This window comes from Nelusetta ayraudi, unplaced genomic scaffold (assembly GCF_046127955.1).
Source record: "Nelusetta ayraudi isolate G7.1 ecotype Tasmania unplaced genomic scaffold, CSIRO-AGI_Nayr_v1 ptg000039l, whole genome shotgun sequence".
In the NCBI taxonomy this organism is placed as follows: domain Eukaryota; kingdom Metazoa; phylum Chordata; class Actinopteri; order Tetraodontiformes; family Monacanthidae; genus Nelusetta; species Nelusetta ayraudi.
In genome coordinates, this window is record NW_027466089.1 from 1,454,264 (window position 1) to 1,480,000 (window position 25,737).

The 25,737-nt window shown below is 48.0% G+C and overlaps 2 protein-coding genes across 2 annotated transcripts in view; both read right to left on the minus strand.

The window, feature by feature from the left end:
• Positions 1 to 648: 648 nt before the first annotated feature.
• On the minus strand, positions 649 to 2,981 carry LOC142892713 (uncharacterized). The gene is made up of 2 exons (XM_076032962.1): positions 2,782 to 2,981; positions 649 to 1,695 (listed from the first exon to the last, which is right to left on the minus strand). Exon 2 carries the CDS (start codon positions 1,691 to 1,693, stop codon positions 1,028 to 1,030), a length of 666 nt encoding a protein of 221 aa, XP_075889077.1. The 5' UTR covers positions 1,694 to 1,695; positions 2,782 to 2,981; the 3' UTR covers positions 649 to 1,027.
• Positions 2,982 to 5,526: 2,545 nt separating this feature from the next.
• The window catches only part of LOC142892714 (A disintegrin and metalloproteinase with thrombospondin motifs 2-like), a 119,229-nt gene continuing 99,018 nt past the window's right edge, over positions 5,527 to 25,737 (minus strand). Inside the window, exons 5-22 of the mRNA XM_076032963.1 lie at positions 24,394 to 24,477; positions 22,824 to 22,980; positions 21,945 to 22,050; positions 21,697 to 21,837; positions 21,325 to 21,457; positions 18,915 to 19,028; positions 17,827 to 17,972; positions 17,521 to 17,696; positions 15,967 to 16,100; positions 15,745 to 15,868; positions 14,894 to 14,974; positions 14,634 to 14,797; positions 13,969 to 14,125; positions 13,723 to 13,858; positions 13,425 to 13,632; positions 12,690 to 12,819; positions 12,504 to 12,590; positions 5,527 to 8,592 (exon numbers count right to left, since the gene is read on the minus strand). Coding sequence (XP_075889078.1) covers positions 6,548 to 8,592; positions 12,504 to 12,590; positions 12,690 to 12,819; positions 13,425 to 13,632; positions 13,723 to 13,858; positions 13,969 to 14,125; positions 14,634 to 14,797; positions 14,894 to 14,974; positions 15,745 to 15,868; positions 15,967 to 16,100; positions 17,521 to 17,696; positions 17,827 to 17,972; positions 18,915 to 19,028; positions 21,325 to 21,457; positions 21,697 to 21,837; positions 21,945 to 22,050; positions 22,824 to 22,980; positions 24,394 to 24,477 — 4,323 coding nt within the window. The 3' untranslated portion in view covers positions 5,527 to 6,547. The remainder of the gene's footprint in view (positions 8,593 to 12,503; positions 12,591 to 12,689; positions 12,820 to 13,424; positions 13,633 to 13,722; positions 13,859 to 13,968; positions 14,126 to 14,633; positions 14,798 to 14,893; positions 14,975 to 15,744; positions 15,869 to 15,966; positions 16,101 to 17,520; positions 17,697 to 17,826; positions 17,973 to 18,914; positions 19,029 to 21,324; positions 21,458 to 21,696; positions 21,838 to 21,944; positions 22,051 to 22,823; positions 22,981 to 24,393; positions 24,478 to 25,737) is intronic.

The window sequence follows — 25,737 nt, forward strand, 5'->3', positions numbered from 1 at the left end:
TTTGTGCTTCACCACCCCCAAAATAGGGCTGGCCACACCCGTGCATGTGTGTGTATGCATGAATATATTTTTGTACATACATATTTACAACATGCGTGATCCGTCACAGCTCATTCACACCTCTGTCAAGAGATTTAAACCTGACAAAATTTGATTGCTGTTGTAAATCGTGCATTTCCCCGACCTGATTTCTGGTTGGAACGTGATAGAAGCCTGCCCTCTAGTGGTAAGAAGGCCTCAAGATAATCTTTGAAAAAAGAAAAAAAAGCGCGGGGGTGTTTCCAGCCTCAACCTGCTATGGCAACGCGTGATTCCCCCCCCGCCCCCCCACCACCACCTTTTATTTCTCATGGCTCACTTTATGCTCATTTTATTAACACCAGAATTGCAAATGATCACAATTTGCCTGCATTTTCTCCTTTTTTGTGTGTGAAACCTCACCTGCGGTCGGCAACGGCTGAGCTGCGGCCTCGCTTGTTGAGGTTGAGCGTGTTATCTTAGTTCAGCCCGTGTTCCTCCACACTCGTGTTTACCAGCGCAGGATCCCAACAGTTACCATAGAAACTCCGGAGCCGCGGCTCCAGCGGTGCCGAGAGTGGAGTTCATTTCCCAAGGATTAACACATGCACAGAAACACAGATGATCGCACAAAGAAGGATCTGGCAGTTTCCTTGAGGTTATCAAATGGTTGTTTTTATTTATTCACACTCAGTTCACAAAACATTGCAAGGTAGAAAAAAGGAGGATTTTGCAGATTGTTCTGTTTGTTGTTGTTGTTGTTGTTGTTGTTGTTTTTGGTTGATCACCAGCATACATCAAGCATGTGTGGTAGATAACTGGACAATAAATATAGTGTATTCCTTTTATTTCTATTTGAACGTGTATTCAATGAGATTATATCTGCATCACAAGTACCTACCAGCTCTCCTAATGTCAGACACTCATGCACTGACACAACCATTCAGACACTTCACTGAGGGATGTGTTCCTGTCCTTTTTTTCCCCCTCTTCTTGTCTTTATACCTCTTCACACCTCTGCGATAGCCGGCAGCATGCAGGCCCATGCGCGCGCCAGCCTCCACGCCGACCTGCAGTCAGATATCCACTGGGAGATGAGCGACTGTTTGGCCGGAGTGTCTGCAGGCCGGCTCTCCCGGCCGGCCTCCAGCCTCGCCAGGCTGCGTTCGGGGGAGATGTTTGGAACGGAGGCGGCGCTCCTGGCGCGCAGGTCGGGGAAGCTGCTCTTGCGTTGGCGCCTCTGGAGCTCGGGGCTGGAAACGCGCGGGATGCTGTGAGCTCTGGCGCGCGGCCGGCCCTCTCGCAGGCTGGCGAGGGAGCCCTCGCCGCCCGCCCTCTTTGCGCCTCCCACCGACAGGTGGCCGCGATGTCCGTAAAGATACTCCAGGGGGTCGCGCCCCGCGCCGCCAAGGTCCTCCTCTCGCGACTCAACCGAGGGGCTGATCTGGTCTGCGGCGTCCGCGTGCAGGCAGGGTCTCCCGTAAGGCGAGGCCTCCCTGGCGGGGAAGGTGGGGTGCGCCAGGTGGCAGATGGACAGGAAGTAGTCATCGGAGGAGACCGCCGAGGTGTGCAGCGAGTTGGCCTCGTTCAGCTCCTTCACCGCCTCCTCCGCGCCCTCCCGGATGGTGGGCAGCAGGAGCCTCCTCTTGGCCAGCAGTCTGGAGCGCGGACGCATGGCTGTAAGGGACACGCGGCAGAGAGGAGATGGAGGGTGGAGGTGGCGGGGTGAGGGAGGGGGGTGGGGGGGGAGTGAGAAGAGACTTGGATGAGTCAAAGAGCTGTCAAACATCCAGGATCACTCAGTGAGAGAAGCATCAAGGGAGGCTATTTTCATCGTGAGCCATTCGAGCGCTGCACCTTTTCAAGGCTTCCATGAAAAGCGGCTCACATCAAAAGGAGCAGGATTTAAAAATAAGTGAGGATCAATTTTTGGCTGACAACGTGCTGCTTGATACTTAAGCAGTGAGTCACTTCTGCGAGGCTGATATTCCAGATCTGACAGCGGCCGTCTATCGATGTTTGTTATGTTATATTATATCGTATTTGCGTGATCGCCTGCACCAGTGTCACTCTGAGCTGTCCTGTTTGGCTCATTGTTTACTCGTGAAAGGAAAAACTGCAAAATTCAGTAAACATACACGAGGGAAAAAACAAGATCTAATAATAGAAACAGTCATAACTGACTCGTCCCTCTGCTCTTCTTTGGCCAGAAGCTTTAGGAATACTCCTGCACACGATTCAAAACACAGTCTGACCTCCTCCCTCACAAACATTCACACACACACTCACACGCATATAAACCTTTCCCTTTTTTCCTATTCACGTAGCCCCAGACCCATTTCTTATGCAGTGCCAGCAGCCCCAAGAAGTAAACAATCCCTGGCGGAAAAGGCAACAGAAATAGACCGTCTATTTCCAAAGGTGCGCCTCAGCCACGCAGACCAGGAGTGTGTCAACTCTTAATGTCTGTCTGCTATGTGACCCCCGTATTGTTCCCAACCCGAGTAGAGCCCGCAGAGTATTTTCATCCCAACCTCGGCGTTAAAAATAGGGCCAGCCAAACCAGAATGCCAGCCTCTCCTCCGAGGTGCAGCCGCTGCTAAATTTAGACCACACCTCCGAGTACGGCGGCTAAAAATGGTTCCACAGCAGCGTGGCCGGGGCTGAGCCACGCACAAACAGCTGCCCCGTGCATCTTCACGCCGTGCGTTTTTCACCAATTATGTAATGTTGTATTTGCATAATTTGATTTGTCACACTTACCTGAGTCGAGTCCGGTCGCTCCTCTTCTTTCCCCCCCGGTCCTCCTGCTCTTGCAGCTTCAGTATCAGCTGGTGCACACCTTTCTCCCCTCTTCCCTTCTTCTCCTATTTTGCAGCCGAGCGTGTTTTCAATCTGGGATGCTGCCTGCAGCCAGCGATGCTGCCTCTCCTCTCCTCTCCTCCACTGTGCTCTGTGGCTCCAGCTGCCTCTGACCAGAGGCAGCGGTAGAATGCAGATTTATCATCTCCTCACATCCCTCCTCCTCCTTCTCCTCTTCCCGCTCCCTCCCTCCCTAGCTTACTTTTGGTTTGCCCTCCTTCCATGCATCTAAAAATAGACACACCATCCATTTTCTGAACCCTGGCACTGCCATTGGCCGACGGTCTTGATGGAGGGAGAAAAACAGGGGCAGAGAGAGTGTGTAGGAGGGAGAAGACAAGCAGTGGTTGGAGAAATGGGGTTAAGATGAGGGAGAGGGGGGGTACAATCAAAATGTAAGAAGTTGGGAAATGAAAGGTTTACTCTTTGTATTTTATTTTTTTGCATTAAAAGACACAGAGTTCATTAAGGTGACAGACTGTTTCTTCCTATTTGTGAGGAGGAATCTTCAGCTGCTGTGAAGACGTCTGCCCTGTGTTTGTCTGGGAAGTCTGGGCCGCGCATTAAACCAGATTCGCATGTGACTGTTTAACAAGCCTGTTTGTGGTAGATGTGTGTGTGTGTGTGTGTGTGTGTGTGTGCGTGTGCGTGTGCGCGCAGAGGAAGTCTCACCGTCGGATGACTTGACAACGTCTGCCTGTTAGATTCTGCAACCTCGCTTCAACACGTCGGGTTTCTACTCGCTGATCTTTGACAAACTGATTGTGTTGTCGTGTTTTGCAAACCACTTGGTGCACTGGAAGGGGTAAGCAGAGTGTAGGCTTGCAGAAAATAAACAAGAAGCAGGAGCCCCGTTTTTGTGGATTTAATGCAGAGATGAAGGGACAGATTGACAGAATGAGTGTGAATCATTTGGAAGAGGGATTTTTTTTCCCCCTAAAATATTTCTTGTTTTACGAGTTACACAAAAAAGGCAGGCGGGGTATCAGAATTTTTGGGAGATTCAGTGGTCTGATCAGTTTGCTAAGTTGATTGTAAGCAAATGCACTGATTGCATTTGACTAAATTTCCGTAATCTGATGATCTGCAGTGCAGAAAATGACGTTAGCTTTCATCAAAACCTCATATTTACAAGAAGCCCCCATGTATCAGTCTTGTCTCTTTAAAAATAACCTTACAAAACACATAACGTCTACAGCTTATGTGCAAATGCGGGTTAGCTCATTGCAGCTTCTAAATGCAGAAACGGAGCCCGTGGCCATCACGCTGCCCTGTACCTGCATGAAAGCGGCTCTGTGCCTCTCGGAGTGACTGCACGTGTGCCACCGTGTTAGTCATTGCTGCCTGACCCCTGATGATTCACAGAATCACATCTTCTCGTTTAACCTATAAAAAGATTTCCAGTTTTTTTATGGCCCACTAACGGACGAGTCACAAGGAGCTAAATTTGCCTCCAAGACAAACACGCACACACACACACACACACACACACACACACGCATGCAAACAGCAGCACGTGGCTGCCAGTTTTGCTGTCAACAGCCTCCCAGCTGCCACAGACCCTGCATTCATCAATGAGCCTGCTGATAATGGCATACATCAGACTGAGCATGTGACAGCAGGACTGCGCTTCAAAACACAAACAGGCACAAGTCGGTGAGCAAATGCAGCAGTGTGTTGTCAGTTGTTTTTCTTTCTTTTTTTTGCAGGACACGGCAGTGTGTATTGTGTGTGTATTGCAGATTAAATTCAAGCCAATACACTTTGAGCGGTGTGATGATGTCATAAATATTTTAGTTATGACATCATAGTTATAAATATAGATCTGAAGTTATGAGGCTCTTTTAAATGAGTCAGTTCACTCTGCCTTGGAGATCAAGATGCTTTCAGAATAAAATGTGACCATTTATTCTCATAAAGAACCCGATGACGTGATGAATCTGGACTATAATGCGATGCAGTGCACAGTACAGTCACTGCATATATTCTCTATCCAATGACTTTGCAAGAGGATTTTCCTTATAAGGACAAACCCACGTGTGTCTCGAAATCCAGAAAAATGCGAAGGGACATTGTGATGTATTGCAGTCAGAACAGAAGTGTAGTCTGATTACTCAACAAGAAATATGTGAATTACCCACGGGCTCAGGTCAACGTACAATAACCCACTTTCTGCCTCTTCGACTCGCCCTCCAGAAGACGACATGTTAAATGTCAGAAAATTGATTTTCCGGCTGCAGCTGATGTAAAACATTAACTCACACATACTCTATATATATATATTTTTTTTACAACACACCCTAATTGCTGTGTCGCAGTAAGAGTAACATCACTCATTCAGGGTCTGGACCTGATGACATCACTGTAATGGATCAAGCGCGCTCTCTGTTCGCGTCTTCTGTCCCGAGGCTTTTAAATGTGTTTGTGCACACCAAGCCTGAGGACCAAAACCTATGTGGAGTGTCCGTGGAGCAGAGCTGGCATCACAAGCTCATCTTGTAATGGTTTAATGTGGTGACTGAGTGCTTTTAAAATGCACTTTATGTGACCTTTAGTGCTCCGCTGGCCCACCGCTCTGTTTGCCACGGCTGTTTGGATGACAAAAACAAGTGACGATGGTCAACAAAACTCACACAACGCCAAAGGTTCTGCAAATAACCACAGGCACTTAGATTTTTTAATAAATATTACACATTAAGTTCTTTTCCATATGTACAGATATTGTACAGAATAATCAGTCTGCTTTTGCAGCTGCTGAATGTTAAGAGATGTACGAATAAAAAAAAAACCAGACAATAACAAAAAAACAATACAACCGCATGTCCCTTTCAGATTCACTCTTGAACCAACAGTTTTGCTCATTATTATATTATTTTTTAACATAAAGAATGTGTGAAGGACATTGCTTTAAGCACCATGAACAGAAAAGAAATAGTTGATTGACATTAAAAAATATACATTTTTATTCATTATTATTTTCATCTTCTTTTTTTCTCTGAATCGAGTCGACTGAGCAAAATACAAAAATATACTGAATTCCAGAAGCACAGAGTGTTTGGCCACGCCCCTCACTAGTCGAATATATTGTACCTTAACTTCCTGAGTGATGACAAGCCCCATGTATTCAGACAGACATTTGATTTTGGAACGGCAGCACATTCCAAGCAGAGTTTCTTTAAACTACGTGGTTAATTAAGTGGGTTAACAATTTCTGAAAGCTGCAACTTTGTTCCAGGTGCTTGTTTTGTTTTGTGCTGGAAGGGAATGTCATCTTATAAACGAAAGCACACAACCGTCTATAACGTTATTTTGAACCTTGAATGTGAACTGTAGGTGCTTTGGAGTGCTTAGCTGTAAGTGTTCCACCTACTATTCTTATGTATTCATATTTTTTAATCAACTCAGAGAAGCAAGCCGTTTTGCTTCAGTTTTACACACAGGTTTGTGGCCTACTGTGCTTCTAAGTCCCTGTCTAAACATCCTGCCCATGACATTGTCTTTCTGCAGCAGCGCTGATTGTCAGGATGGAGACCTTTCGAGCTTTAGAAGGCAAAGTCTTGATTGAAGCCATCTTGGCCATTGAGAAGGGCATGAGACAGGGCTCACAAAAGTCCCAACAATCAGTATAACGTCCGTCTCTATAAGAGAAATGAGGAGACTTGGTCCATCATGGTGCGTGGCCTCTCTTCGTCCTGAGCAGAAAGTTCCTCTTCTCCTCTAGAAGCTCCTGGATTCGCTTGTTCTTGGTTCTCTCTCGAAAGTTCACCCGGCGCTTTGGGATCAAGTTGTTTTGGGAGACGTCGTTGTCCACGCCGATGACTCTGTTCTCGAGGACATCAATGGAGTTGCTGTCACTGCTCTCATCTGGCCTTGCTTTTGGTCCGAGCGTTGGGGCATTGGTCACTGTCGAAGCGTGTTCTTCGATTGCCGGTGCGACAGTGGTGGCCACGTCTGGCACTGACATGGGCACAGGGACGGTCACGGGTATGTACTCAGTCAGGTCCAGCCAGGGCGAAGAAACGAGGTCAGTCATATCCTCGTTGCGGATGGTTGGGATCACCATGGTGAGACCGTCGTCCAGCACCATGGTGTCACTGGCCACTCCCACGTTGCTGTAGGAGACGGCAATATCATCGTCGCCGATAATGATCCCACTGGTTACCATGACATCGCCGCTGTTGGTCATCGTGGTTTCACCGTATGGAGCGGTTCCACTTGGTATGTAACCGTCTTCGACGAGAGCAGCCCCTGCCGTGGTTGCTTCATGAGAAGTGCTTGGTGTTGTGTCGAAAGCATCCTGGTACCACAGTGGAGTTTCCTTGGTAGGCGTCGAATGGTTATTGATGTAAGTGACCTTGACCTTTGACTCTGTGAAAGGTGTGTGTGTAGCTATACCATATACGCTGGTATAGGATGGGATCGTTGAGGACAAGTCCCTCACGTGTTCTGGATTTGTGTGTGGAGAGGGAGTGGTGGTATAATATGAAGGTGTTGTTTCAAGTCTTTTCTTTTTTGGATTTGTTTTTTTCTCTATGGCCTTTTTCTGACTTAAACTGGTCTGAGAGTTTGTAACATTTGTGGGCCGCGGTTTGGGTTTTTTGGTGGGATTTACCTTTGTCTGAGTGGGCTTTGTAATTCCTTTCTTTGGCTGAGTGTTCTTTTTGGGACCGGGCTTTGGTGCAGCATTCTTTTTGGGTGGAGGTTTGGCTTTTTGGACTGGAGTCTTTTTTGGTGGAGTCTTTTTGGGGCTATTGTTTGATATAGTATTATTCTTTGGACTTATCTTTTTTGGAGAACTGCTCTTTAGGGGAGTCTTTTTAGGAGGAGTCTTTTTCGGTGCTATCTTTTTCGGTGCTATCTTTTTAGGTGCTATCTTTTTCGGTGTTGTCTTTTTGGAGGTTGTTTTCTCTGTTGAATTCTTTGGGCCATTCCCATGAGGATTCTGATTTACTGGAGCATTTGTTTTCTTTTTGGGATTCAGCTTTGGAGGAACATCTTTTTTTGTGCTATTTTTGGGAGCACCATTCTTTTTTGCAATGACCTTTGGGGGAAGTGTGTCCTTAGGTTTTTTCTTCGGTGGAATGATCTTTTTGGGCTTGGATTTCAGCAGCGTGTCTGTTGTTATTCTTAACTCTGTGGAATCTGTAATGGCTGAAATGGTCATTGCAGTTATTGTTGTTGGAACAGCTGTTGTTGGAGTACTTGTCAGATTCTGAACCTGCGTAGCTGTGCCATCCTCTGAATCTGGAGCAGTCAGAGGAGTTGGAGGATGCGTGACACTTTGAGAAGTTGTCAGATCTGAGGAGCTTGGCACAGAGAAGGCAGTGGAGGGGACAGTCCACCTGGTGGTAGCTGGAGAGGTTACAACCAGTGTGGAGCTTTGTGGAATAGGTGTGGATGGAGGAGCAGCGGTCGTGAGGGTAGGAGGATGGGTGATGGTCCTGGTAACAATGGAAGATGAAGATGAAACGGTGGGTTGCACTGTGGTGAAGCCGGCGCTGAAGGGGCTGGCGGCAAGAGTTTTAATGCTGGGCTGGGTGGAGGTGATGGGGGTTGATCTGGTGGTGGTGGTGGTGGTGCGGGGTAGAAGCTCTGCCATGGTCACATTGCTGCAAGTCTTGCAGCACATTCGCTGGAAGTCTGGTAGAGCACAGTGTCGCTTCAGGGCATCCAGGCGACAGAAGGTTGAGCGGTCTCCACTACAACGCAGACCTGTGAAGTAGAAAACAGACAGCTGAGAGCAGGCGTGGCCAAGGGAAGACTCAATTAAGAGTCTGTTTTTTTTTTTTTTTTTTACACAGAATATAAAGGATTAACAATTTCATTGGCACTTGTCTCGTGACTTATCTGAGCGTGTTACTGTGTGCGTTAGTCCCACAAGCTGCAGAAAACAGTAGAAAAGCCAGACCATTTAGCAGAGGATGCAGGAAGGAAGAGGAGAAAAACCCAAAGAGCAGTCATGAGATTAGTCCAGAGCGACTGAAATAGAAAAAAAAGGGCTAGCCAGTACGTGTGCCCAAAATTGCAGGCTTTTGTAACAAATTCTAATTTGTTTGAGTTGTTATAGCACAAAATTCTCACTGAAAAGTAAATACAATGTTGTGGTCCACTTGTACATTCAAAGAGGGTCCCTAAATTAAGTAAAAGGCACATCATTCAGTCAGGGAACACCAAGGTCAACATCATCAGCCTCCGCTAGCTAACGAGCAAGCTAGCGTTCTCCTCTCTCCAGTGGCACATTTTCACGAGACGTTGTTGTTATTTTAAATTTGTTTCATGAATAATAAATAGTGGCTAAGTTGTCTACACCATATACAATGTACCAGTAAAAGTCTTTTTTGAACAAACTCTAAACAATAGCCATAGCTTCTGGTCAAAGCTGTGCCTTTTTTTTTTGACCAAACAAAACGTCCAGGCAGTGAACATTCCTGGTGAGAGAGATCACACTTTTTAAAACATTTTTATTGATACAACTTTGCTCTTGAGAATGACAGTAACTTAAACAATGAGATGTACGCCCACCCTGCTCAATATATAGATATATATCTTCTTTTCTTAAGAAAAATAATTCAACTGTATCGAAAGTTACAAGTTCACAGTCACTTTGGTAAAACACTTCATTACTTGTAAATCAGTCAATCTGTTTATCGATTGAAAAACAAAAAAACAAACATGAAGTACATAAAATCATACTGGCTGTTTAAAATGAAATACATAATATCCATGATGATGTAAAAACTGGAATGGCACATTAAGTGTCATATGAAACATTTACAAAACATTAATAAAATTTCCCTGATAAATCAAAGTGCATATAGACGCAGTGCACGTAGTCCATCTGAATGTTTCTTCAACGTTTGCCAAACGTTAGCCAGCCCCACACAGCAGGCCAGTGAAGCCACAAAACAGTTACCCATAGTATAGAATATTATAGAAGAAGATAACAGTCATGAACATTATTAAATACAGTCAACACCAATGTTATATACAGTCGCACTGCTAGGTCTGGCTTGGTCTCATACAGTCCAACTCCAGCAGAAGGAAACCTTGGATAGCTCGCTACATAGTCACAACAGAAATATGTGATCACAATACAATGACAAGTCTGAAGTGTTGTTTTTTTTTCTCCTAGATGCCTTATGTGTCAATACCCTAGGCCCTTAGTAAACCCTTCCCAGTCGTCGGACAACTGGTCCAACGTCTCCTTGGTAGGTTTTTGATGGTCGGCGGGTGTGAGTTTGTTAAGTTGGTTTGAAGCTGCCTCTATTCCAAGTGAAACTTTGAATGAGTAAAGCCATCTCTTTCACAGATAAAAGCCATTACATTCAATCCAAGATAAGGCATTGTTCATATGGTTAATGTTCATCAAAATAAAGTGAGATCATTGGACGCTCTCAACTCAAAGTTTATGAGGTATTTCTGTATCGGATCGTGATGTGTAAAAGCCAGAATGATGAAGTTCACTCGCATGAACACGCAAACGCACAACCACACACACACACAAGCACGCACACACAAACACACACACACACACACACACACACACACACACACACACACATCCGTTCATAATGATGAACACTTTCCAATGACAAGACAGATGTTATCTTCTGCAACCACATGTTCAGTTAGTCACTGAACATGAATTCACAACAGGCACAGACGCCCGGAACACTCAGTCAGTCCCACACACACACACACACGCACGCAGGCACGCACGCACACGCACGCACACACACACCCGCACGCACGCACGCACACACACACACACACACGCACACGGACGCGCATGCACGCACACACACACGCACAAGGACACGCACGCACGCACACACACACACACACGCACACACAAGAGGCGGTGGATGCAAAATGTGCATGACGAAACGGGGTCCTAAAACAAAACGAGAAGCAACAGTAAACCACTGATCCATCTGAGAAAATGGAGAGGCAACTAACTGACCAAGTCCTGCATAATATAGGTCTTATCCCTTCCCCCCGAAACACTTTACCTTTATTAAATATTCATCTGTATTCATGTAAAATCAATAAAAAAATACACATAACAGTCAAGGATCTAAGCGATCAATAGCAGTCCAAAGGTTTTAGGCAAATAAGCTACAGCTTATTCATGTTAAAACGTTATTAATATTATTGTTACTCATATAGATTTAGATTTATAGGTATGTATATATATATATTTATATATACATATACAAATATATTTATAGATGTATTTGTTTAAAGTCTGCAAGCACAAATAAGCTGCATTTATTGAACTTTAGTATAACAGTCAAAGAGAGGATGGCTGATGATGAGGTGAAATGGGAAGCAACCTCAAGCGGTCAGACTACCCTGTGGTTCTTTTTTTTTTTTTTTTTTTTCTGTTTCGTTTCGTGTCATTTTTTTTTTTTCTTCTGGAATTTTTTTTAAATTAGCCTCCTCCTTCTTGAACGTTCCTCACCTCACAGTTCCCTCCCACGAGAAAAAAAGAAAAGAAAAATCGTAAGGTTTCACTGATGTCACTTCCTGCCCCTGCGCTCTCTCTCTCTAAACCAGTCTGAGAATGGAACACAGGATGTGACGCCACCCCCCCACTCTCTCCACTCGTCCCCGAATGGAACCAGGATGTCGGATGAGCACTTTTTTTTTTTCTTTTTTTTCTTTAGCTAAGATGTCCTCATTGTGACAAGATCACATTCACAATAAAGCTTTCATATTTTTAATAACGCTGTTTTTTTTTTTTGTTTCTTTATATATATAGATATTTATATACCCTTTGTACTTGTTTTCACGCCTGTGTCTTCCCCACAGTGACGGTGCGCTACGGAAAAGGAACAAAAAGCGCAGCGGCACCTCAGAGGTGGGGGGTGCGGGCGGGCGGGCGGGCGGGGCCAGCAGCAACCCACGACAACACACAGCCAGCTCGCGCAAAAAAAGACACGGCCGCCCGGACGCAGCAGAGGCCGGGGTCCCCGCGCACCTCCACAAAAACGGCTCTCCGTTGCAAAAACCGCTCCGCCTCGCCGCTCTCTCTCTCTCTCTCGAAAAACTCCCCAAAAACGCCACCCTTTTTTCCCGTTTGTGTGGGGTTTGTTTGTTTTTTTTTGTCGTCGTCGTCGTCGTCGTCGTTGATCTTTTAAAGTTTTTTTCCGACTGGCCAGCGGTTACAACACAATGCTCCACAGAGGAGAGAGAAAGAGAGAGAGATAAATAGAGATAGACTGAGAGATAGAGAGAAAGACAAGAGAGAATCAGCTAGCACGCACAGGAGCCAGAGACCTCCCCACTCCACTCCCCCGTCCCGCCCCGCTCAGGTCAGAGCCGTCTCGGACAGAGAGAGAGAGAGAGAGGGAGAGAGAGGGAGAGAGAGACAACACCTCCCTCCCTCCCCACGATCAAGAAGAGAAGTGAAAAACTTAGCCACTCGCTCACGGGCGTGGGCACAGGCACGGGTTTTTTTTTTCAGTGGTAGGCGGGGGGAGGGTCGGCTCAGGGGGCCAGCCGGGGCCGGCCCTGCACAGACAGGAGCACAGAGACGGGCAGCGCCCAGCAGAGGACAGACATGCAGCTGCGGCCGTCGCCGTGGAGACCAGGCTGGGAGCTATAGAGGGAGGTTTTACGTGAGGAGATCTTTGGGTAGCTGGGTTTGGGCCGAGTCAGCCACTGGATCAGGATGTTGCGGTTCTTGTTGAGGTCCGACGAGCCCTCTGCGGAAAGAGAGAGAGCACAGGAGAGGAGCGGCTCAGTTCCGTTGGGTCACGGCCGGGCTCTCTGAAGGCACCGTGAGGACTGCGGTTGCCACTCACTAGGACATGGATCAAGGCGACAGACTCGGATGGTCTCAGGCTTACTGTCCAGGCACAGGCCGATGGTGTTGTCTCTGGTGTGGCACAGCGCCTGCCTCTGCTGCGTCCCGTTACCACAGGTCACGGAGCACTGGAGGACGGAGGAGCGGGACGCTCAAAACAGGGCAAAAGCATTTCGGCGAATCGAGCATGAAAACGGCTCGGAGGTTTTCGTAAAAAACAAAACAAAACAAAAAACCCCAAAAGAAATTGCATTACTTTAGTAATGACGAGACTTGTTTGATTACATGGAGTACTGATGCCATGAATGTATTATAAGATTTGGGTACCAGACTTTTTTTTATTTACATGTGGCCACTATAGGTACTGCAGCCTAAAAAGCATTTTTCCCATCGACCACAATACAAAAATAGACCCCGTTGACAGGACACTCTTAACTTATTCTTATTAAATCTTTCCATTGTAGATTTTCTAAAAGCCAGAAAATCCCCAGAAAAGAGTTTATTCCCAGCGTGACCTCATCAATTAATCGTTAATTGATCGATAAGGTCAATAATGAATTAATCGATAATTTGCATCCCTAGAAGTGACACCACTGTGTACGCTTTTTCTGCGTATGCTTTAGGTGAGCGACTATGAACTTAGATTCTGTGTGTGTGTGTGTGTGTGTGTGTGTAGTTGATACGATTATCCCCCATTCGATCCCACCCCAGGGTCCAGGCCCGGCCCACCTACCTGAGACCAGGGGCCGACCCTCCACTGGGTGGGGCAGGGGTGGCGGTTGCAGGATCGCCGTGTCTCGGGCCGGTTGTCGTTGCAGTGCTTGTTGTGGATGATCCGCGTGCTGTTGTCGTCCAGCGGCTGGACGCAGCTGACCGAGCGCACCTGCATCCCCGTCTTGCCGCAGGGCTTGCTGCAGTTCTGCCACTCCTCCGTCACCCAGCTGGGGAAGGAAGGGAGGAGAAAACAAAAGGAAGACATCAGTGGGTGGCCTCTGGCTCTCTCCAGTCATTTGATTGGATGGGCTGCGTACATGGGCGGCGGGCAGGGCTTCTGGTTGCAGTCTCTGATCACCCCTCGCGGCTTCACGTTGGATTTGTTGCAGAAGGTCTTGTGGACCATCCTGCTGTCCACTTTCCTCCTGCAGCCGTACCGCAGGTACTGCTTCCCTGCAGCGATGGCGGAATTGTTTTGTTTTTTTTAACCCGATCGAAATAAAAAAAAACAAACAATAATAAATAAACAAATGAAGTCGTTAAAAGCAGCGGCCGTGCCCTACCTCCGCCGCAGAGCTTGGAGCAGAAGGACCATTTCTTTGGTGCCCACTCGTAGGCGCTGTCCTCCACCAGCATGTTGTTCTGAATGGCCAAGTCGCTGTCCATGTTCATCATGTACTTGCAGGACAGGTTCACATCCTCGTCGCCGTGGAGCTTCACCTGCAGACAGAGGAGAAGCCAAGAAGTCAAATCTGAAAACTGAAGAAACTTTTAAAGACGCTCCTTTGTTGAAAATACATGACTTAGGGAGAGAACAGCAATATTCTATCCATCAATGCCTCCATTTTCAATATGCGCTACACCGATGGGTCGGAAAAACCTCCGCATGAAGCGTAAAAACCTTCTAGCGATATTTGAGAGGTTTTTCCAAGTTTAGGCGTTTCCATAACGTTTATTGAGATATTTAGGTTTTGCACAATTCTAGGGGCAGTGGAAATGCAGCTACCGAGACAAACAACCATTCACACTCACACCTATGGACAATTTAGAGTTTCCAATTCACCTCACGTGCATGTTTTTGGAGTGTGGGAGGAAGCCGGGGAACCCGGAGGGAACCCACGCAGAACCAAACCCACGATCTTCTTGCTGTGAGGCGGCAGTGCTAACCACTGCGCAACACCGTGTCGCCAACAATGTTCTCATCAGCAACACTGACTGTAGAAAGTACCATGATCAGGATTCCGTGTCTGAGAGGTCCAGTGGTCTGAAGCGTCTCCTTGTCGTTTTCGTTCTCGTACTCCCACTCCACGCCCTTCTCGATGACCGAACGGGACTCCGGGGATTCGTGGTCCCCGTTGAGGAAGAACTGACCCGACGCCACGTTCTTCACGGCTGCCGAGGAAACAGAAGCAGTTTTTAATTTCGCTTTTGGCCCGGCTGCGATGCAGCAGCGCAGCGACGACACAGTGGCACGCGGACGTCACGGACCTAAAGAGTGCAGGGTGGCTTTCAGCTCCTGGATCAGCAGGTGTCGCGCCCCGCGGGGGATTTCCAGAACTTTGAGAAAACCTGGAAGGACAAACACAGATCTGCTCCGTGACTGACTCACTGCCTCTGGAGTCATCTTAAACCATAGGTGTCAAACTCTGGACCGCTGGACAAATTTGGCCCGTTGTGTCATTATATTTGGCCCACGAGGCCAATACAAAATCACTGGTAGAGCTGCTATCATACAGCACATGTGGGAAAAAGGTTACTGTTGACATTTAAATCAGAAGGCTGTGAATAAAAAAAAAAGAGTCATATGATTTTTATTGAAGTTTTATTTATTTTGATGGTTTTTTTTTATTTGAAATTGGATTTTGCATGCGTGCAATATGAAGTTATTTATTGTTATAGTGTGAAGTTTTGCTTTGTTCCATATTCAGGTTGTCTGGGTCCATATAAAAAGGTTCAGTGTTCTATCTAATAAATATCAACGTTGGAGGGAGACTTTGTTCCAGTTTGACATTTTTGGCCACACTGCGTATTTGAGTTTGACGCCCCGGTCTTAAATCATCTCGACCAGGAGTTTAAAAACCCCGAAAGCAGCTTTCATCCAGAACAAACAGTGAATTCTGGGAAATGCGGTGCAGACGACACGGGGCCACGTCAAGGGTGAGATAATGAGCTGGAGCTGGTTTGGACTCGACTACTTGGCGAAGCGAAGCTCAACTGGCGGGTCTAGGCGTCGGTTTCAACATCCTGCCACTAGAGGGCGGTGTTTACTCGGATATGTTTGCTCCCCTCCTGCGACCCAGCCGAGTCTCAGAGCGGGGTGAGAGTTACCGGCCACTTACTTAGTTTCTTGGCTGTGCGCGTGATGGTGTCCTTGAAGGTTTCGCAGCTGGAGCTGTCTCCACCACAGACTCCACACTTGTCCTCCTGCTTGGAGGAGCCCACCACGCCGTCGCAGCCCACCTTCTGCTCACAGAGGAAAGGGCAAAAAAAAAAAAAAAAAAAAAAGTTCAGCGCGGGTCGATGTGAAGGTCTCGCAGCAGCTGACACGCGGGTCTCCTCACCTCACACTCGCCGCGCACACACACACTGTGGGGGTCCTTGTAGGAGCAGCGCGTGCCATCCTGGACCACCCTCTGCATGAAGACCACGTCCCGCGTCTCTTTGGACTGGCAATGCAGGTTGCAGCGTTTTGTAGCTGCGAGGAAAACGAGCAGAAAGAAGAAACATTTCTCTCTCTCATCTTCTTGCCATTTTAGCAAATTCATCGTTGTCAATATTTACAGCAGACATGTGGTTCCTATTATTCGCTGAATGAGCCCCCCGCCTCGCACCCCCACATTCATTGTGTCTGAGTGAGTCATACTAGCGAAGCACACGAGGCCCCAGACACAAAACCTGGCAGTCGATCCCGGCGAGAACCAACACTTGCGCTGAATCACGTTTATTGCCGACGAGCACAACGCGGAGACATCGTCTCGCGGCGCCTTGACACTAAGAAGCAGGTGGCAGACTGGCCGCTGCAGAAACGTATTATTTTGGAGAGAAACAGGTCGACATGAGATGAGTCCCTCCGCACAACGCGCGCCAAGAAAAAGCAACAAGGCTGGAAAAACTCCAGTCCGGTGCAGACTTTGCATGAGCGTTTGCTTTGAGAACAGTACGCTCAGCATCAGAGTCGAAGGCCAGATGATGCTCGGAATAGGCAGGTAGGTTACAGTCGGCCAACCGGTATTTCAAGTCGCTGTTAAACCTGAAAGTGTTACATAAGCCGGACAGTAAATATAGAGGCAGAGGGATGCAGGCAGGAGGCCTTGGGGGAGCAGATTGATGGATGTAGTGGAGGATAGTTGGTGCGAGAGGAGAGGATGCAGAGGAGACGAGACTGAAGCAGGATAGTGTTTGATAGTGTTGGTGGAACCTTCTTCAAAAACTCTTCAACATGTACATACACGCGCGCACACACACACACACACACACGCACGCGACATACATCTACACGCTGGGCGACGTGGAACTCGGGGAGGTGACGGACAGGGAATGGAATTTAATTTCACCTCTCCGCTCCTTCTCCTCCTCCTCCTCCTCCTCCTCCTCCTCCTTTAAGCACAGACAGAGGACGCACACATCTGGCCGAGGCCCCTCGCCAATGCACGTCTAGGAGGGTAATTTGAGGCCGGGGGAGAGAAGCCGCGCTAGATAAGTGCACCATTCAGAAATGATAAGAATGGAGAAAAACAATGAAGCAAGTGAGGCCTCTCATAGCAGTGGAGACGGCTCAGTCATTTTTTCCCCCCAGAGCCAAACGACACCTTCCATTGGAAACAAATTCCCAGACTCACACTTTTGTTTGCGCTGCCCAATCAGAGTTCAGCAGAGAAAGGAGAAGGACTGAGGTTGGAATGGCATCAGTGGACAGTTGGAGAAATGAAGACGCTGGCTTCAAAGGTTTATGGGAGACTGTGTGTGTTTTATAAGGAGAGTGTCGTCACCGCACGACAAAACCAGATGTTAATGACGTACGCGAGCCCGACCGCATTCGACAATTATCCGCTTGCGATTCCCCGCCGGTCGCTTCCAAGTGCTGTTCCCTCCTCCGCCTGCGGGCGGACACTCACGGTCTGGGTGTTCATAAGGCAGCCAGTGGTGCTTGTTGCTATGCAGCTCGTAGTCAGGGTCCAAGGCGTGGCACTGGTCCTCTCGCGGGTCGCTGTAGATGTCCTCGCACTCGTCCCTGTTGCACATCTGGAACTGGTACGTGGCTCCCACGCAGGGCCGGCCTCCGTTGGCCGGTCTGGAGAGGACGCAGAGAGAGGGAGAGAGAAAAAGGCGTCGGTATCTCATTTCACGGGATCGGAGGTGGGGCTGGGTGGCACGATAAGGAATTACGATGGCTCTGGTTCGATTTCGGACACGTTTCCAACCTTGGATTGTCACAGTCGCGTGTGCGAAACTTCACTCCTCCGCCGCAGGTGCGAGAGCACTGGCCAAACTCACTCCACGGGCCCCAGTTTCCATCCTGCTTCATGATGTCGGGGGTCAGCCAGATGCAGTGACCTTTGAAGCAGTGCTGCAGCGGGCAGAATGGACAAGGCAAGACAGGTATTTTTTTTTTTTTCTCTTTCCGACCTGCTTCATCTGGACTTCACAAAAAATGAGCTAATGGTTCCCTGGTGAGGGGCTGCAGTGCGGCATCTCCATCCTAATTACAGTGGTGGAAAAAGCCTTTGTGATAACTCGCGCTCGGAATCAAGCTCAAGTCTCTGGGTGCTCCAAACTTCTTTCAGTGCAGTCGCCCACATTAATCCCACATGCTCCCTCCTGCACGTGCACGGCTCTGCTCTAGTCAAGAGCGAAGGATGCTGCTGCAGCAAGATGATGTCCCTCGACACCTCCCGCAAAAAGCAGGAGAATTTTGATTTGATTTTGTTTTCTTGTTAACAATAAACAGACAATTTGTTTGTCTGTTTACTGTTATGTGGCAGCATCCAAAGATGCTTTTGGAAACACCAAAAATATTTTTCCACAAATATTTCATGACATTTGGCAATGTATAGAAACCCAAAAATGTCTCAGCCTTGATTGATTTTTTCCCCCCACTACTGTATCTAAACTAAAGCTGCACCTTGGAGATATATTCTGTCATAAGAGGATTTTTTTCACAGCAAAAAAAGACTTCAAGTTCTTGATAGTTGTGTTTACAAGTAGGGCACCTGATGGCATAAAAATGGCGCAAAAATGCCATTTAGTTCACAGCTAATCAAGGCCAGGCAGCCGGTGTATGGGTGGAAACTCAATGGCCGCATAATTCTCCATGAAATATGGCCCATAGTGTCAGCAAAAAGCACATGATTATGTTTTTCGGCTTGAAGTGGAGATGGATCCAAACTCGTGCCAGGAAATCTAAAGGAGCTGCCTTTGAAAATGACCAAGCAGGTCAGAAAAGAAGAGGAAAACCGACATGAGAAATAAAAATGGTCCGCCACTCCTTTGCTCATAATGGAACCGGTACCTTTCCATTCCCACACATGGTGCCGTCGATGGGCGGCCCTTTCTTGGTCTTGCAGAAGAAGGGATTGTCTGGATGGCTACACCACAGCTGCTTGCATGGGTCAAACGTGCGGTACTGTGGGACACAGAGAGAGGCGGCGTCTCAGAAAAAAACAAAACACAAAATATCAAAGATTCCCGTTGATATGATACAACCATCACGAGACAGCTGGGCGTGAGACTCAACACAAAAAAAAAGAGGAAATCAAAGAGATGAGAAGGTCGTGGCAACAAAGAACCACACTGCACTGAACCCGACATGAACACCGAACCCGGCACTGTGTCACTGCACTGCACTGCACTGCACACTAAACTCCACGGAAGAAAACACACAGCCAATTCATGCAAACCAAAACGACGACGGAGAGATACAGCAGCAGCAGCAGCAGCGGCAGCAGCGCCGTGGTTTTAATTGGAGCACGAGGGAGGTCAGAGGGAGGAAGGTTCAAAGGTCGCAGGCTTTTGGGCCTCGCCGACCTCGTAAACGGCCCCCCAGACGCACATCAGGACCCAATTCTGGGGGAGGAGGAGCCGCTGATGAGGAGACCACCGACTGACCCGCAGCCCGGCGTCTGAGAGGGGAAGTGCCCTCCTTTCCACAGACTTCCCTACCCACCGTGACCCCCGGTGACCCCTGCGGGTCGGAGGGCGAGTCACAGCCGCGGCCGGACTGTGGTAGGTGATCGCCCGTGACATCAGACTGGAGGATCCTAAAAAGCTGAGAGACGAAACATGGAAACGCAGCCCCTGTTCTGGCTCCGCTCGTCCCACCTCGGATGGAAAAGACATCTCTCTCTCTCTCTCTCTTTCTCTCTCTCGACTTGTTTTTTTTTCCCACTTGTCTATAGTGATGTGTGCCAATATAATGAGGCCCTTCCTGCCAGTGATTTAACACAGGCTTGCGAGGGGGAAAAGTTAGAGTGCAGTTGCGGTTCAGCTGCTGAGCTGCACCAGAGCCACTGATCCAGTTGCCAAAAGTTGATGTTTTGAGTTTTTTTTTTTCTTTTTCTTCTTTCTTTTCAAATGAGCATTTTAGAATCCTGCAGGCTAACTTTTAGAATATGACGACGGGCAAAACAGAGAAAAAAAAGTACACTACAAAAGAAAAGGAGAACTTTACACACACACACACGGTTACAACTTCAGGGGACAAAAAATAAAAATTACGGTAAAATTAAAAAATCTGAGAAAACAAACGACGGGCCACATGTCTTCACTTGAACGGTGGGGTTACCTTACCTGCGATCCTGATTGGCCCGCCTTTTGTAGCTGAAGGGGGGAATGGGTTTGACAAGAGAATAGAGGGTAATCTAGCAGTGTGTGCAACAGCCCGCAAAACAAGCCCTTTGTCAAAGAAGCAACAGCCTCCCAACAGCGTGCCGCAGTGGCTTTACTCAGTGAGTGAGTGCAGGTGTGGAGGTGGCACCAGGTGGTGGTGGTGGTGGTTTGGTCAGAGGGTCAAAACAGCCGACAAGATGCTCACTGCGTGACGCCTGGTGGGCAGGAACACAATGTGTGGCAAACTGATGTAAAGGCACTGTGGTGTCAGGGGGTTGTGTGGTGTGTTGTGTTGTTTCAGGTTCTGTTTTCAGTTCCTATTTGATGGAAATCGCAAAAAAGTAAGATAGAAGTATCTCTATATATGTATATATGTATGTATATATGTATATATATACATACATGTATAAATATATGCATATATATATATGTATATATATACAGTATGTGTATGTATATATGTATATATATATATATATATATACTGTATATGCATATACATATATATACACGTATATGTATGTATATGTATATATATACATACATATATATATGTATGTACATATATATGTATGTATATATACATACATATACGTGTATATATATGTATATGCATATACAGTATATATATATAGGTATATATGTACATACATATATGTATATGTATGTACATATATACATACATATATGTATATATATATATATATATATATATAAACAAAAAAACAAAATTACCTGCTTTTAAGCAAGATGCCAATCCCACCAGGCCGGGAGAGGAAAGCAGAGGACATCGGGAGACTGTGAATGGTCGTGTGTGAACTGTGTGTTGCGACTCTCATTACAGTGTGAGAACAGCGACGACAGAGAGGAGAAGCTTCCGGGCGCGGGAGTCCCCATTGCAAACTGTTCCACAGTTCAGAATTCAAAGTGTGCAGAGAGAGGGGAGGGTGTGGGGGTTTGGAACTCTTAAAAGTTGCATGGTCACAGGTGCGACTGTGCGGGGCGGGGGAGGGGGAAGGGTGGCGGTGGCGGTGGTGACGAGGTAAAACCAAAAAACGGAGCAAAGAGGACGGGCCGTCGGCTGGCAGCCTTACCGCGGTGCACATGGTGTAGCCCAAGCCGAAGTCGAAGCGGCACTGTTCGTTCATGGAGTAGTGCAGGCCGGGCAGGTTGGGCAGCGAGGGCCAGTTGTGGTCAAAGGGGTCGTCGCGGAGGCAGTCGTAGGAGCTGCGCAGCGGGAAACAACAGCGGTTAAGTTTCACTCACGTTACTGAGAAATGCAATTTCCTGGTTTCTGATTGGTTGCCGGGCTGCCACATAAGAGGGAAACTTAACCGCAACACTGTCAAATACAGCACGGGCAGGGTTGCCAGATGCGGTTATTTAAAATGTGATTAATGAAATACAGATATAAAGTTGTGCACGTGAGAGTGTGTGTGTGTGTGTGTGTGTGGGCTGCGTCTCACTGAAGGTAGCGTCCAAGCTCCTGCATGCTACATCGGGACCAGTGGAAGCGGTGGAAAGCGGCTTGGACCAGCGGCGCCATGATGCTGCCCATGTGCACCTCGTCGCCGCAGCGGTTCTGACCGTCGTGCTCCATCCCCAGCCTGGGGCCGGAATGGTGGAGAAAGATTAAAGAACGCAGCACATTTCTCCACACAATCCAGAGGAATGACTGAACTGGTCACAAGTCTGTGGTGATGAAGACACTCACACGTGGCCGGTCTCGTGCGCCACCACAAACGCGGAGGAGAAGCCGTCCTCGTGGTTCAGAGTGCAGCTCCGGACCGGGTGGCACATGCCCGTCACTGGGGCGTAACCTGAGCAACCGGGAGGAGAGACTCTGAGTTGCAATGTACCTGATACCTGAATACCTGACGCCGCTGTCTCGCAGGTGGAGTTGAAATTAGATTTTTTTTTTTTTTTTCAAAATGGTTAAAATGAACTTTTTTTTTTTTTTTTAGCGTCAACAAAATTGCATTCAGGGTGGAATAGAAGTGTTACACGAGTACTCATTCTGCAGGAACTTCCTGCCACAGAATCTGGAATATTTGATTCAATTTCAGCATTTAAAATCAAATTTGTGCAGAAAGAAGATCAGTGAGACTCTCGCACATGCGCGTGTGCATGTCAGATCCTAGCCCTGAACTGTCACCCTCTGCCACCGCGCGTGCCAATCTGCGCACTCCCGGCGTGCACGTCCGGCCCCGCGCCTCCGTTAATTGTGGGGCTGCGGCTGCCTCGGCTCTGCTTATTGATTTCCTGCTGCTGAAGGCTCAGCCCAAGGGCAGCTGAAGGGCTTCTGGAAGGCTCGGCCACTGCCTTTAGAGGCATCTCCCCTGGGCCCGCCTGTTAGCCCGCACTCTGCTGCACACAGGGAGGTGGAGGTGGCGGGGCGGAGAAAAAAAAACACACCGACCGCCAAAGCCACAGCGGCGGCTCCTCCAGGCAAATGAAGGAGGAAGAGGAGGGAGCTCTCTGTGTCTACTGATGAGCTCCTGCTCGGCCAGAACTCCACTTTACAAAGACGGTTGATCGCTGTGCGTGTTTCAAACGGGATGGTTCAACGTGCCACCGGCCCGTGTTGGGTTACCCTGCATCCCCGTGGGGCCGAACTCCTGCCTGGTGAGGAAAATGGCGTGGTCGTGATACTCGGCGTCCCCCGTGTCCTGCTTCTGCTGCAGGAAGGCCCAGCGGCACACGTTCTCCAGACTCTGCGACGGGTTGCCCAGTTCGATCAGGGTGGTGGACTGGAAGGACGGACAGACAGGCAGACGGACAGACAGAGCGGTTAGAGGGGAACGCTGGTCTGGAATCAGCGCGAGTCAGGGGGGACTCTTCCTGCACAACAATGATTTAACCACAACTGTAGGGGGCAGTGTCACCATGTCCTACTGTGTCAGCACATCTTGCAAATGTTGCAGCGCGCATCAGCTGCGCACACACACACAAGAGCACACGCACGTGCACGCACGCACACACTTCCACGGGTTCCAGTGACAAACAGTACAATCAGACACACACACACACACACACACACATTGCGAGTGTCTTTTTTTATTTTTTTATTTTTTTATTTTTAATTCAGGGTTTAACACTGACACCCACACAAACACCCAGGTGCCTTCTCTGCCTCTCGCCTCCACCTCCTCTTATCCTCATTAGGAGCCCAGCTTCCAATTCCTGTCTCTCCGTCTGATTCCTTTACATAACTTCCTTCTTGTCGCCTCCGCCTATAAAAAGCAGGGTGAGGGGGGGGGGGGGAATTGCGGTGTCTTGGGTTTAAATATTCTGTCTGGAGGCCGTGTTGGAGTTGTGTGCCGTGGAGCCGGGGTGTGTGGTGGGCGCGGCTGGGTTCAGGGCCAGGGAGCCAATCAGCAGGCTGTCTGGGTGCAGCTCTGTTGCCACAGTAATTGGGGATGATGGACAACCGGAGCTTTGGCCGGGGCTGCAGCGGGGCTGGTCTAGAATGACCAATATGTGTGTGTGTGTGTGTGTGTGTGTGTGTCAGAGTTCTAGAGAGGACAGTCATGTGCAGAGCAGAGCAGAGGAGACGCAGATAAAGGCCTCCATCTCTGAACAGCTCTCCAGCAATAAAACCATCAGCCGGGTGTTTCCCCTCCTCCTCCTCCTCTTCCTCCCCCTCCTCCTCCTCTGGCCTTATCTGCTGTCCTCTCTCCATCCCAGCCTTCGTCTCCTCTTCCTCCCTCTGCGCAGACAGCCAGATAGAGTTACAGGCAGAGGGGAAGAGGAGGAGAAGGACGCTGCTGCCCCCCTCCATCGTCCGGTCTCTCTGTTTATGAATGAGGGAGGGCTATCATTGATTGTTTATCTTTTCCTGGACTTCCCATGATCCTGTGCTGCAGCCCACTGGGAGGAAGGCTGATTGCATAACGGGACTGAGTTTTCTGTGCGCTGTGCGGTGCTGAACTGTGAAGGCGTGCGACTTGGAAACACTCCCCTGGGACGCTGCATGCTTTTAGTTCCTCTTTTGCTCAGTCCACTGGAATAACAGGCTCCGGGCATTCGTGCGTGCTGATGCGCACGCGGCGGCGGCGGTGGTGATGTGTCTCCGTGTTTGTTTATGCGAGAGGACGTGCCTGTTTTTAGTTTTTTTTTTTTTTTGCAAGAAGGTAGAGTCAACACAACCGTCTTTTTCTTACCTTGCCGGAGCCGAGCATGATGATCCGCACCAGTACCACGTTGATCCTTGCTCCCAAAGACTGGTCATGGTAGATCTCGTTCACCTGGAGCGGCACACAGAGACACACAGTTTCACTTATTGAATATGTGGAGTCCAGAGTTCGCATGTTTGGATTGAGTCAAATCTTCCGGTAAAGTGTTTTCTTACTGACAGGCCCTTCAAATACGACTTGTCTGCTGTTAAGAGTCCTCTTAGAGAGAGAAACTATTGTTTTGCAACTATTTCATTAGCCGTGTTTCCATTGCCCCTAAGAACTGCGCAAAATCTAAATATCGCAATAAAAATCTGGTAACGGAAACGCTGAAAAACCTCTCAAATATCGCTAAAAGGTTTTTACGCTATCGTGAGGTGGTTTTCCAGACGTATCCATACAGAGGTATATCGCAAAAGTATCATGGAAACACTTTTTCACATTTACACGTCACGTCCGAGGACAGTTGACCATCACTTCAAGTGAAAATGACGTGTTATGTTTTTATTTTTATCTTTTCTTTACAAGTAATCAAAACTGGAAAATATAAACAACCATTCTTGACAGCAAGCAACACTGAAATGCACATTTACACAAGAGGTGCATCTCCATCCTCCAGTTGTTTAGTGGGGTTTCGCGGGATGAGATTTTACGAGAATTAAGGCTTATGCGCTTTGCACCATTCAATGGAAACGCCTGCAAATCGCGATTGTACTTTGTCGAAACTTTAGAAATATCGCTTTTATTTTGCAAAAAAAAAAACCTGCAATGGAAACGTAGCTAGTAACTCAGTAAAATAAACAGTTTCTTTAGGACACAAGCTTCGGTCCTGCTGTCCAATAAAAGTGAAGCTCAGCTCTGCGCTGCACAGTAGGAAGCCGAGAAGGAGCAGCTGGGCTTTGGGTGGCGGCCAGAGCAGGAATAGCTGCCGTATGTCAAAGGGCGACAAAAGTCACGATAAGCGCTCGTCTGGTTTATCTCTTGAATCAATCGACGCGACACCTGAGCATCCTGTCACATCTGAGAGCCTCAGGCGTGGATTAGACACATTCTCGACACTTTCAGCCATTCATATATGATGTTATATTGCATTATAAGTTCTATTATATCTTAATTCCATGTGTTATTAGTTGACGGACCCTATAGAAACTGCGCCTTGTTCTGGGTTTAGTGTCCTGTGAGGAGACGAAGGAGGGAAGATGGAAGGAGAGGAGAGGGACCTGATGCAAGGACTCAAGGAAAAGATGCAGACAGCTTTATGCTAGGCACACGCGCACGCACACACACACGCGCACATGCAGAGACAGACAGAGAGGAGGGTAAATTGGTGCA